Source organism: Manduca sexta, chromosome 9 (genome assembly GCF_014839805.1).
Source record: "Manduca sexta isolate Smith_Timp_Sample1 chromosome 9, JHU_Msex_v1.0, whole genome shotgun sequence".
Lineage (NCBI taxonomy): Eukaryota > Metazoa > Arthropoda > Insecta > Lepidoptera > Sphingidae > Manduca > Manduca sexta.
Genome location: NC_051123.1, coordinates 4,009,049 through 4,022,642, shown reverse-complemented (window position 1 = coordinate 4,022,642; position 13,594 = coordinate 4,009,049). Strand labels below are relative to the sequence as shown.

Below are 13,594 nucleotides of genomic sequence, written 5' to 3'. Positions count from 1 at the left end.
TATAGATATGTAATAAAAATATTTAAGTTTTAACGCGCTAATCTCAGGAAGTACAAAACTGATTTGAATTATTTTTTCACTAATAGGATGCTACATTAGTTCTGATTGCTATAGATCATTTTTATCCCGAGAAAATATTTATCTCGGAAATTCTTTCACGCAGGCGTAGCTGGCAAAAGCTAGTCATAGATTAATTATGCTTGTATTATGTAAGGTATATATATATAGAGTGCGTTCGGCTAATTTCGGACGGTTTTTCGGTGTGTTGCGAGGAGTCTCGAAAATATTTTTTTTTCTCATAAAATATTTAAGCAATACCAACATTTTATACATGAAACTGGTTATTATGATTGCTACTTTATGTGATAATTTAATCATCTTCCAATTCTCTCTGTGTAAGCTTAAAAATATATGATAATATCTGTATAGAAATTTAAAACCCATAGAAAAGATCGGACCTTCGCGGGGTAAGTTCGGACTTCGTTCTAATCACGCTTCTAATGCTAGTATGATAAGGTCCACAAAATCAAACAGAAGTCTCAAAAATGTTAAGAAGAGCGAAATCCACCTTTTTTGTCTCAATGCACATAGCGCACCCGTTCTTGGTCGTAGCATCAACTGTGGTATATAGGGTGGGGCAAAAAGAAACGGCGTAGCCGCCTACATAGCTTAAACTAAAAAATAACCATAGATTCGTGGTATTTTTTCGTTAATGTATTTTGTGTATGTAAGGTGTTTGTAAAAGTACCCTGAACCGGCAGGAATGCATGAAAAGATTGATGAAAGTGGAGGAAGTGAGAGAAGTATGCTAGAATTGTGCAAACTGGCAATACATAGTCTTTGCCTACCGCTTTGGGGTAGAGGCGTGATACTGAGTATGTATGATAGCGACGATAGCCTAGTTGAGTGTAGAACGGACCGCCGAGACTAATGTCCGCAGGTTCAAATCTCAAAAATCTCACTTCTGACTTTTCTAAAAATTATTTGTGTATTCTTTGTGAATTATCGCTGGCTTTAACGGTGAAGGAAAACATCGTGAGGAAACCTGCATACCTGAGAAGTTCCCTCTAGGAATTGTTAGGCTGTGTGAAGTCTACCAATCCGCACTTGCCAGTGTGGTGGACTAAGGCCTAATCCCTCTCAGTAGTAGACGAGGCCCGTGCCCAGCAGCGGGACAGTATATAATACATAGCTGATATTATATTATATATTTACTAGCTTTTGCCCGCGGCTCCGCCCGCGTTATAAAGTTTTTCGGGCTAAAGTTTTCCGTTATAAAAGGCACGCTGTATAATTTCCTGGGAGCCTATGTTCTTCCCAGGGTCTCAAACTGTCTCCATACCAAATGTCATCTTAATACGTTGGGTAGTTTTTGAGTTTAACACGTTCAGGCAGACAGATGCAGCGGGGGACTTTGGTTTATAATATATTTTTGTAGAACTTTTAAGAGGAACAATCCCGTCATACATTATTGTTGAATTACTTTAACCGTTTACGCAGCGCACGCAGCGGATGCTCTAAAAACTAATTAATACATTTTCCCCGTTTTTGCAACATGTTTCATTACTGCTACGCTCCTTTTAGTCATAGCGTGATGATATATAGCCTATAGCACTCCACAAACAAAGGCTATTCAACACAAAAAGAATTTTTCAGTTCGAACCGGTAGTTCCTGAGATTAGCTACCACTGCTCCGCTCCCATTGGGTATAGCGTGATGATATATAGCCTATAGCACTCCATGACCAAAGGGCTATCCAACACAAAAATAATTTTTCAATTTGAACCGGTAGTTCCTGAGATTAGCTATTACTGCTCCGCTCCCATTGGGTATAGCGTGATGATATATAGCCTATAGCACTCCACGAACATAGGGCTATCCAACGCAAAAAGAATTTTTCAGTTTGGACCGGTAGTTCCTGAGATTAGCGCGTTCAAACAAACAAACAAACAAACAAACAAACAAACAAACTCTTCAGCTTTATATAGATAATAGTATAGAAGTATAGATAAATGTAATAAGTTTCACTTAATTATATAAAAAACGATTATGTAAATAAGGATTTAAATCGGGCTATCGTCTCTTTAAAAATACTATTAAATTTACTAAAAAATAATTTTAATGAGATCTAGAAACAAAAGTTGTGATCCTTGACAACGTATGTTTATTCATAAAACCGGTATTTCAACAGATTAATCAAATCTTATCGTATTAAAGGTAAAAAGAACAATTAAGTGTGACCATGATCGTAATTTTTCGTAATTTTTATTAACACCGTCACGCCATTTATTTTTATTCTAGAAGGGTTGGATGGTGCAACTAGTGGCCTCACACACACACACACACACACACACACACACTTGTTTATACCGTCTCATGATGTGATAGAACTACACCCGCTATCATATTGTGTATTTCGTCCAAAGATGTGATAAAGTCTCGGTCACAAATTTCAAAATCCGGGCTGAAATTGAGTAGAAAAAAAAAACCGGTATTTCAACAGATTAATCAAATCTTATCGTATTAAAGGTAAAAAGAACAATTAAGTGTGACCATGATCGTAATTTTTCGTAATTTTTATTAACACCGTCACGCCATTTATTTTTATTCCAGAAGGGTTGGATGGTGCAACTAGTGGACTCACACACACACACACACACACACACTTGTTTATACCGTCTCATGATGTGATAGAACTACACCCGCTATCATATTGTGTATTTCGTCCAAAGATGTGATAAAGTCTCGGTCACAAATTTCAAAATCCGGGCTGAAATTGAGTAGAAAAAAAATTTTACTATAAGTTAATTTTACTTTGGTAGTTTTTTTTAGATTGTAGAGATTGTTATAATTAAAAAGGCCATTAAATTGACGGTTAATCTCCGCCGAACATATCATTATAATTTACAACCAAAATTATTAAGGCGATACCTCAAGGTCCATTTTCATACATTTTGTTTCGGCTTTAATCTGGGTAACTAAACAAGTATTGGCAAGTAAAGAATTTAAATTCAGGTCTAGTTAGTGATTAGTTCTCGCAGTTGAAAGAAAAATGTAAAAATAATTAATAATCATGGATATTTCGGCCTTTAAAATTTAATATGACGAAATTTTATTATTTAATTATTATCATTTATGAAAATGGACCTTGAGGTATCGCCTTAAATAAGAAACATTTTGGTAATTCAAAATTTGTAAAAAGAACTAAAATAGATTTTTTAAATTTACTCTTAAATCTTTGCATATTCTCGCTGGTAACTCGTGTGCCAGGATTTTATATTTCAAAATAGTTGTGCGATACAAGAAAATAATTAAACAGCCATGTAAACACTTATTAAATTAAAACTCGAATGACTTTAAAAAAAAAGAAGGTTAATGGTCCATGTTAGTAGTGTTTCGAAGAATTCATATTCGCTCGCGACTTTGCTCGCTATCAGAACATAAAAAGAACTAGTTTTTGTTTATGAAAATCTTCTTCGAGTTTCTGACTTGTCAGTTCAAATTTAATATTGTTGAAGCTTTGTCATGATAGTAACAAAGCAGGTTAAACGGTAGATAGTAATCGTAGCTAACAAAAAAAAAAAAAAATATTATATGCCATCAAGACACAAACAGTTTAATGTTTTTTGTCTATATATACGCATCTACCATGAAGGTTTTATATTGCCAGTAAACGTGATTACGATTCATCGAGAATAGTACCAGTTCAAATTTATCTGTGGTGCAGTTCGCTATGGAACGGATCCCGAAAAATCCTATTTTACAATTCCATCCAGACACAATGGAGTGCGTTCGGAAATTGTGCAATTTTAACACACAATTGGAAGTGAAGGAAGCCGTGGATTTATTGGATGAATGGGTGAAGAAACAGAGCCATTATCGAAAGAGGAATTTTAGTAAGTCAATAAATACTGTTTTTTGCTTTTAAGAATTAAATTATTGTCTATTAAAAATACCGCCATTTTTAAAAAAAGAATAACTTTGATTTTGAAATTTAAATTTATTCGTGTTCTAAACAAAAAAAAAAGAGTTTGATTACATAATATATTTATAGAATTTATGTGGAAACATTATATATCGTCGCGTGTGATGATGATGCGTTACAAACTATTATGACCGTTTTTAAGTAAATGATTTTCTTCCTGCTATATTATAAAATATGTATAATTTGTGGAGTTTTTTTGTTAATACTCGTTGAATAAACTCCATTTATAAGTAAATAAAAACAAGTCCTAGATTAAATTATAATAAGTCTACATTTCTGACTGCCTTTGTAACGTGGTTGCATTGCGTGTCCAGGACCATTCTGATGTTTCGGGTTTGAAAACCGGGTCGGGCATTGGTATTGGATTTTTTAGCTCAGTATCAGCTCGGAGTTGGAAATTTGTGCCCGATATTGCGATAGGCTCGCACCTTATCATATCATGTGACGGAACATATAAGGCGAGAAGTGGGTGCTTTGATTGCACTTCTTCTTACCCTTTCGGGGATAAAGACTTGCGTCTCGTCTACTTTTCGCCACACTACATTTATTTTGTTTTAGGAAAGAATCGCTGTAAAATCTTATTACCCATTACAGTTAATTGACGTAGTATCTATTTATACCTGCACTTTGTTCCAGCAAGAAGTTATTTAGAAAAGACAATAATAATAAACAAAGGTTCAGTGGAACGGGCAAAGACACAAATCGATCAACTTTGCGCGCTGAAGACGATAATGCCGACGTTTTTCGAGAAATGCCACGCTAGAGACGAACTAGGGCATTTAAAGAGTTACTGGTTAGTAATCAATACTGTAACATTTCCAACGTATTTGCTAAAGACTGAAGCTTGCACCATCAAGACCTGAAGCAAGAAACATTTGTTGAATTTTCTGGAGATAAATATAAATAAAACTCCAAAGGGACCCTTGTAGGATAACTTTGTTGTTAGTCTGTCTGTCATGACTATTTGTAAGGAACGCAGAGAGGTACCAAGTTGTGAGGTGCTGAGACGTATCAAATTTATATTAAACGTGTATCCCGCGTGGAGGAGTTTTCCGGGATAAAAGTCCCGCTATATATTTTCCCGGGATAAAAAGTAGTCTATAACCTTCCCAAGGTCTTCAACCATCTCCATACAAAATTTCATAAAAATCCCGTCAATAGATTTTGAGAAAATCTATAACATATAGACAGACAGAAAAGGGGACTTTGTTTTATGTGTTCTCTGTAGTTGACAGTGTCTGCGCATTGCGTTATTGATTAAGTGGAAATACTGAACTCTGTTTCCAGCATTCAAGGGCTTCTTCCAAAGTTGACTTCCGAACATTACCGCGTATATATAGGCAAGTTTCGTAAAGACGGACTGACGTCTTACACTGACATCTTCAGGTTTGGAGTGCTTGTAAGTAACATTCTTATATAATGCCAGTTAGTTACATTGCATCTTGAGAAATTTAGTTTTTTGCATTCAAAGAAAAAGGCTGGGCATGCCGTGGATTATTTGGCCCTTTTTTTTTAAATAAATATGTATTAACCTTCAAGTAGACAGACTTTACAGACTGCTATCAGTGCTGTTGTCATAAGGATAGCTAAGGGGAGCGGGGAAGAATGTGCGGCTGATACGGTTTTGACCACCCTAGAAAAAGCCTCGCGCTTATACAGGTGGCTCGCGTTTGGAGGATCTTTTTTTGTTTGCGCCCGCTGCCTCTTTAGTCAAAATCCCTAGCTAATCTAATGAACTGCTATACATATTTCATTTTCTTATTATGTTTCTTTTGCATCATTCACCGAATATTTAGTTTACTATACTCACCTTAAAACTATTTTTTTTTATAAAACAGTAATAGTTAATCAGTTACTGAGTATCAAATATTTTTTCTACGCTCTAATAAGACCTAAATTGATATATTTTTCAGATTAACGAATACCTTAAGGAGTACGACTACTGCAACGGGCTAGTGTTAATCGCAGACATTAGGGATATCAACGTGTTGCGCCTCAGCTACAGCCTCAGCCTGACAGAGTTGCGCAACATCTTGACCATTGCCACGGTATATAATAACTTTATGGTTTTATAGCTGTTGATACGTATGATCTCAGACATGCGAAGATTATGCTCGTCGATATTTTTAATTGGTTTGAATGACGAGACGAGCTTGGTGCCCGATGGTAAGAGGTATGACCTCACATAAACAGTGATTTGAAATATGTTTGAAACTTAATGCCGCGAAAAATGATGCTCAAGTCAATTAGTGTTTTAAACGTCGATATACAGTCCTACCGTTGGGCATTGGCTTCGTCTACTATGAAGGGGGTAGGGTAAGGTAGACCAGGTAGTAAAAGTGGCGATAGCCTAGTTGGTTGTGAAACGGACTGCCAAGACGAATGTCCGCAGCTTCAAATCCCAAGGGCACACACCTCTGACTTTTCTAAAAAATCATGTGTGTATTCTTTGTGAGTTTATCGTTCGCTTTAACGGTGAAGAAAAACGTGAGGAAACCTGCACATCTGAGAAGTTCCTCTATAGGAATTTCGAAGGTGTGTGGAGTCTACCAACCCGCACTAGGCCAGCGTGGTGGACTAAGGCCTAATCCCTCTCAGTAGTAGAGGAGGCCCGTGCTCAGCAGTGGGCAAGTATATAATACATGGCTGATATTATTACATTATTATTAAGGTAGACCATGCTCGCCTGTTGCGAGTTGGCAGACTTCACATACCTTCGAAATTATTATAGAGAACTTAAGAATGTAGATATTCTCACAATGTATTCCATCACAGTTACAGCAAGCGATAATTCACAAAGACATATGACTTCAGTAACGTCAGAGGTGCGCGGCCTTGGGTTACAAACCTGCAGATATTCTCGGCAGTTTGCTTTACTCCGAACTGGGTCTTCGACGCTAAGTTTATAGTAGCATAGTTTAATTTATCATTAAAAACGTCTCACGGACATATATATTTATGTGCTAATATCGTTTAACATGCGAAATAGTTCCAATGTGGTGACAATGAAATTGACGAGACAATACTTTAATATCTACCATTACCATTTTAGGCGAAAATAAGAATACGTACTAAGTACCTTGGCTTATAAATAAACTTGTTTACTACATATTCGTAGCAATATTATAAGTATTTTTTTTGCTATACAACTTTTTTAAAATAAGTTTTGCCTGTTTTGTAAACTGTTTGTATGTTTCTTCGATATAGAGAAAGAACTTATAAATTAATACAGGTATAAAACTGTAGAGAGTGGAAACGATAGTGTCTCCCATTATCATAATCATCAGGATGTCCACTGCTGAAAATGGGCCTCCCCCTATTAGTCCTCCCTAAGATTTCCAGATTGACCTATTGGAAGCGGCCACATTGTCTGCCATAAATATAGTTAATAGAGGTGATATAACCACCTAATAGCTTTTGTCTCCAGCTCCGTGACTGTGAAAAAGATTTTTCGGTATAAATAATATATTTTGGAAATGAAAAGTAGCCTCTACCATTCAGGAGTAATGTAGCTTCCTAGTAGTAAAAAAAATCAAAATTCGATTTGAAAGTTCCGGATATAAGCGCATTGAAACAAACTCTTTAGCTTTAAATATCAGCATAGATTCAAACAGTACACAAATATATCAAAACTTCGCTTAAAAAAAAATCATATACCATTCCATTTAACCATCATTCCAGGAAGGCTACGACATGAGGATAAAAGGGATACACTACGTGACGTCATCACGGGCGGTGGAAGTGCTGCTCCGACTGATGAGATCAGTGCTGAGTGCTAAACTGAGTGAGAGGATGCGAGTTCACAAGACTGTGGAGTCATTATACGAGGTGGTGTCGAAGGAGATACTGCCGGCGGAGTATGGAGGTGACGAAGAATCCTTGTTGATGCTTTATGGTGAGTATCAGTTTTGGAAATACATATCAAGGGACCCGTTAATCGGGTTGAAAGGTTCTTTGTTCTATGTTGAGGGTCTCCTTTTTCCCCACTTAGCCCGTATTAGGTCGAGCCGTTGTGCGTGAGGGTTGAAAGGTACCCTAATTTTTTTCAATTGAATATAATTTAATATAATTAAAAAAAAAACGTGTAAAACTCTTTAAAAGGGGAACCCTTTACGCCTGATGGTAATCAGTATCTGCCACCCATAGACTGAAGCAATGCTAGAAGCACAGCCAAGCCGTTGTCTACCGATGTTATTTTCAAGAAGATTTATAGTTTTGTTTAGTAAGGCAATGTCAAAATGACAGTGTATAGTGATTCGTACACATGTGGATACCATGAGCATCATTTCAACCTTTTTTTTCCACTACGTGACATACTTAGGCCTCTGCTTTTCGTCCCATTCTCTCAAGTCCTGTGTAAAATTTACAGCCATTTTCAATAAACGATCCCAATCTCAATCTTCAATCCGATTCCGAGAATGAACCAATCAAAATAAGCTATTTGTAAGCGTGTCAAAAATACTTTGTTCTGATTGGTCCATTTTTGATATAGTTCGAAAAAGCGATTGAGATCTATTATTAATAATGTCGGTTAGTAAACGTATGTATAAGGAACGAAAGTATAATTTTTTTTTTGGTTTATAAAAATATATTACGAGACTTCTCCGCCCTCACATCCACCACTACACCTCCTTTAAGCCAGGATCAGCAGTGGCAGGCATTATGACACCGAGCGGTGAAGCTCGGCGAGTCTCAGGGGAAACTAATATGTCATTATCCCGCAACAAAATTAATCAAATAGAAAGATAGGGAGGAGTTGGAAATATTAATTGTCCACTTCCCTCCATAGCAATGCGGGTGACAAAATCATGATCTAAGGAGGCGTTATAAAAAGATATTATAATTTTTCACATGAATGCGTTACTGTTATGATGTCTGTACATATCGTTCACTTGATTTGTAACATCTTGCAACAGTGAAATTAAACTAATTTTCGGATGTTATTTTTGTTGGGGAGAAAAATAAAATACTAACCGCGATAGAATCTGAAAATTAGTTTAATTTCAATGTCTAACATTCACGTAAACATAAGAAATCATTATCTTGCAACAGTATAGAAATCCAGCACAGAGAGAAAATGTGACAACGATGAATAGAAAAAATATTATCAGTATGATAAAGGATTCAAACGTGGATACAACACGCATTTATCTCCAAAGGAGTATGTAGAGGCGTAACCAGGGTGCACCCACTTTTCGCCTAGTGTATTCCGTCCTATGATGTGATAGGGGCCAGCCTATCGCTATATTGGGCACAAATTCCAGGCACCTCGTTGATACTGAGCAGAAAAACCCAAATATCACTTTGCCCGACCTGGGATTCGAACCCAGGACCTCAGAGCACTGCCGTATCGCGCATGCAGTACAGCTACGCCACCGAAGTCAGAAAAATAATTCAAAATAAGGCAAATACGCTTTTGGGTAACTCAATACCGCTGCCTCTAAATTTATATCTGTTTATGCAATAATAGTACTTAATATCCATAGCACACAAAATACTGTGGCGGATGATATTAATTTGACAGCGTTAAAAAATAATTTACTTATTGCAGAACTTTTTTGGTTTTTACTGGTGGTAGGATATATTTTATGTCCGTCCACATACCTCCGTACACAAGGTGTTAAAACCCGCCATAGTGGTCCACGTGTGTCGCGTTCTGTGATCAGCCTGTGATTATCCAGTTCCAACAGGCAATAGGGGATCGGACTCATTTTTGTTCTTTATTATCTATACTATTATATAAAGCTGAAGAGTTTGTTTGTTTGTTTGTTTGTTTGTTTGTTTGAACGCGCTAATCTCAGGAACTACCAGTCCAAATTGAAAAATTCTTTTTGCGTTGGATAGCCCTTTGTTCGTGGAGTGCTATAGGCTATATATCATCACGCTATACCCAATAGGAGCGGGGCAGTAATGGCTAATCTCAGGAACTACCGGTCCAAACTGAAAAATTCTTTTTGTGTTGGATAGCCCTTTATTAGTGTAGTGCTATAGGCTATATATCATCACGCTATGACCAATAGGAGCGGAGCAGTAATGGCTAATCTCAGGAACTACCGGTTCAAACGTGAAAGAATATTTTTGTGTTGGATAGTTCTTTGTTCGTGGAGTACTATGGGGTATATATCATCACGCTATGACCAATAGGAGCGGAGCAGTAATGGCTAATCTCAGGAACTACCGTGTTTGAACTGAAAAAATCTTTTTGTGTTGGATAGCCCTTTGTTCCTGGAGTGCTATAAGCTATATATCATCACGCTATGACCAATCGGAGCGGAGCAGTAATGAAACATGTTGCAAAAACGGGGAAAAATTATTAGTTTTGAGAGCTTCCGTTGCGTGCGCTGCGTAAACGGTTAAAGTTATGCAACAATGATGTATGACGGGATTATTCCTCTTAAAAAGTTCTAAAAAATATATTATAAAACAAAAGTCCCCCGCTGCATCCGTCTGCCTGAACGTGTTAAACTCAAAAACTACCCAACGTATTAAGATGAAATTTGGTATGGAGACAGTTTGAGAGGCTCCCGGGAAACTACTACTTTTATAACGGAAAACTTTAGCCTGAAAAACTGTATAACGCGGGCGGAGCCGCGGGCAAAAGCTAGTTATCAAATATTTACGTTATATAAATTATAACACAGAAATAATTATTTAAATCCGGTAAAAAATCAACAAGTTATAAGTCTTTCAATTTCGATAGAAGGGGCAAGTAACGAGAAACAGAAAAGAGGCGCAATACCCACGTGTGACGTCATCGGGCATTACGACGCGTGCGAAAGAAAGGGATGAAGCGATATCCCCACATCGCGCCCACTTCGGCACATAGTAATATTTGAAATATGAATTACTGGCTCATTTTTTAACCAATTTTAATGCAGTTTTCGCAGCAGGGTTTCTTTTTAGTATTATTGACCATTACATATAGAATAATGTACAAAATCAATCACAGGACGGTCCTCTATTGTCTCGACTGCCGAGGGGTAATCAACTCTCGTCAGTCGACATTCTATTGGACCCCAGTTACTTACCATCATGTGCAGAGCGGTCTCTTTGCCATACACGGATAAAAAAAACCTTTAAACCATTAAATAATTTAATGAATATTTTTCAGATAAATGGGTGGAAGAGCTAAGCGAAAAGAAGAATGTGGACTATTTTAAAGAAATGAGAGAGATTAGAGCTAAAGAAGGAGTTCGTCAGACCGAGGTGTATAGATCACAGTACTGCGGACTCGCTGGGACTTTCCGAAAATTGAATATAGACTGAACTTCGTTTGGCACTTACATTTACTATTGTTGTGGGATTTTATCATCAAATATGTAAGACAAAACACTGATTACGAATAAGAAATGTTTATTGGTTCACTGTTGTTAATTTCTGGAGCCTCAGACGGAGCAGTTATTGTTAGCAAAAATCGTTTTAAAGGTTCCAAACCTCAAAATGAAGTTATTTATTTGAATCCGCAAAATGTTATACTTTATTTAGATTCCGTCAATATTAACTCTACCACCAGTTCGGAAAGCAGTTCTCACCACAGAAGAACGGGCAAGACATTTTAGTGTTGCTCTTTGCAAAATCAGTTAAAAAAATTATAGTGCATGATACAGAGAGGAAAAAAAAAATACAATTGTTTTTTTTATTGAGCAAATTTTTTATAATATGATCGCAAAATAGGTTAAAAATTAATTTTAAATTTCCATACAAGTGCACAGTCCTCTCAGAAATCATGAAATATTATATTATGTTTATAATTTTTACCTCTAATAAAAAGGAACCCTTATAGCATTACTCTTTTGTCAGTCTGTTTGTTTTTCAATACTCTTTTTCTCAGGAATGCGGAGAGATACCTAGTTAAAATTTATATCAAATTCTCAGGTCTTCGGTCTAAAGGGTCTTGAAGAACAGACATCGACAAAGAGATCCTATAACGCTTACTTTTAGATACTCAAAAGTACCCAATTTCTCAAGTATCGTTCTTCGTATATTTAAATAATACATAGTCATAACCAGATCTAGTTTATAATAGAAAATCAAACGCCTTTCTACTGACAAGGTCTTGTAATAATAGAACGAATGGAAAAACGTTTCCAATACCTTTGTGTGATAATGAATCATTGATAGTTTTTACCAATCTTTCGTAACTTTACGTGAAATATTTGTACAAGGAATTAACTATTAGGATTTTCGTATCCATCGAGATAGCGATCACCGTACACCTAACACAAAGCCATTATGGCTGTGAGTCGTATTAATGTATGCAACTCGCTCTTAAGTGCAATATCAGCTGAGATACTGTCAAATAAAGGCATCTTAAGATAGTTCTTATAAAACTCCTTTTTAATGTCAGGTCAAATGAAATTTTTCGTTATAATACGTGACGGACTTTGACAGCTGAGTTTTGTTCATGTAACACCAACTCAGCTGAGTGCAAGCACTTGAATGACAGCTTAAGTTTGGTTTATTTAATAGTTCAATGCATGAAATGTCTGCTTGAGATGTTATTCAAAAGTGTGCTCTCAGTAAAATTAAACTACTTTTCGGATTTTATCGCGATTTTTTGTTTTGGTTTGTAAAATGTAGGTAGATATTGTAACTTTGACTTAACGGATGAATAACACTTCAGTCCCCCCCCGTGACCATGAAGACTGCAAAGTCTTAGAAACGTCGGGAGGAAACTAAAATATAAAAAACCGCGGTAAAATCCGAAAAGTAGTTTAATTTTAATGTCGTTCGTGTAAATATAAGAAATCATTGTGCTCTCAGTGTCTTGCGTGCTGGGATCAGTTTGTGTATCGAACTTTTGTCAATCGATATTCGATTATGTGTTTCTATTTAATTCCAATCGTTAACCTTTATAGAACACGGAAAAATTGTGGGAATGATTATACCCTATCGATAAGTCTATCGATATGTAATTCTCATGCATAACGTTAGCATTACCGATTGTAGAAAACGACCACGACCCCTGGACGCCATCTGGTGTAGAAGGGTCAGATTGCCGATATCGTATGAAAAGGGTAAGAAACATCTGTTAAAATATGTATGTAGGAATAGTTACTTTAAAAGATTTCTCTGTTTATGTTGCTGGCTGGTTAGACTAAATTAATTTAAAAAAAAAACATGCGATTCGGACGTGTACTCAAAATTACATGATTTTTAAATTTAAAATCCCGTGGAATGTGAAAAGTGGAATGCAATTGTATTGACATTTAAATTATAGAGAAGTTCGGTATTTTTATAATTAAAATTCATGTGTGTGTCTTTTTTGCGCTATGTTATTGAGAATAGCAAGTAAGTCTTCATGTAACAAAACGTTCAGATCCAAACAAGTTTTTTGGCTATTTCGTTTTTTGAGGTCCTCTCATTCCTCGCTGATTATTTACATGTCTGTAAAAACCTTTAAGTGTTATCGAAACGACCCCTACAAAAATCACAATATAGCATAATGTATTAAATTATTTATAACAATACACGTTTAATTTGCCTGGAATTGTTGATTTCTAAGTGATATATGCATTCGTAAAGGCCTATAGACGTTAGTGAACGTTTGTATTGATTCCTCGTTAGGTAAAATTGTTTTATTTGGAAAATTTGCACATCTAATTTGAT

General features: G+C 36.2%; 1 protein-coding gene across 1 annotated transcript; it reads left to right on the top strand.

The window, feature by feature from the left end:
- Nucleotides 1–3,619: 3,619 nt before the first annotated feature.
- LOC115449823 lies at nt 3,620–11,309 on the top strand. Its single transcript, XM_030177716.2, has 6 exons — nt 3,620–3,896; nt 4,622–4,778; nt 5,273–5,384; nt 5,899–6,033; nt 7,667–7,880; nt 11,097–11,309. Exons 1-6 carry the CDS (start codon nt 3,734–3,736, stop codon nt 11,249–11,251), a joined length of 936 nt encoding a protein of 311 aa, XP_030033576.2. The 5' UTR covers nt 3,620–3,733; the 3' UTR covers nt 11,252–11,309.
- The last annotated feature ends 2,285 nt before the right edge of the window (nt 11,310–13,594 follow it).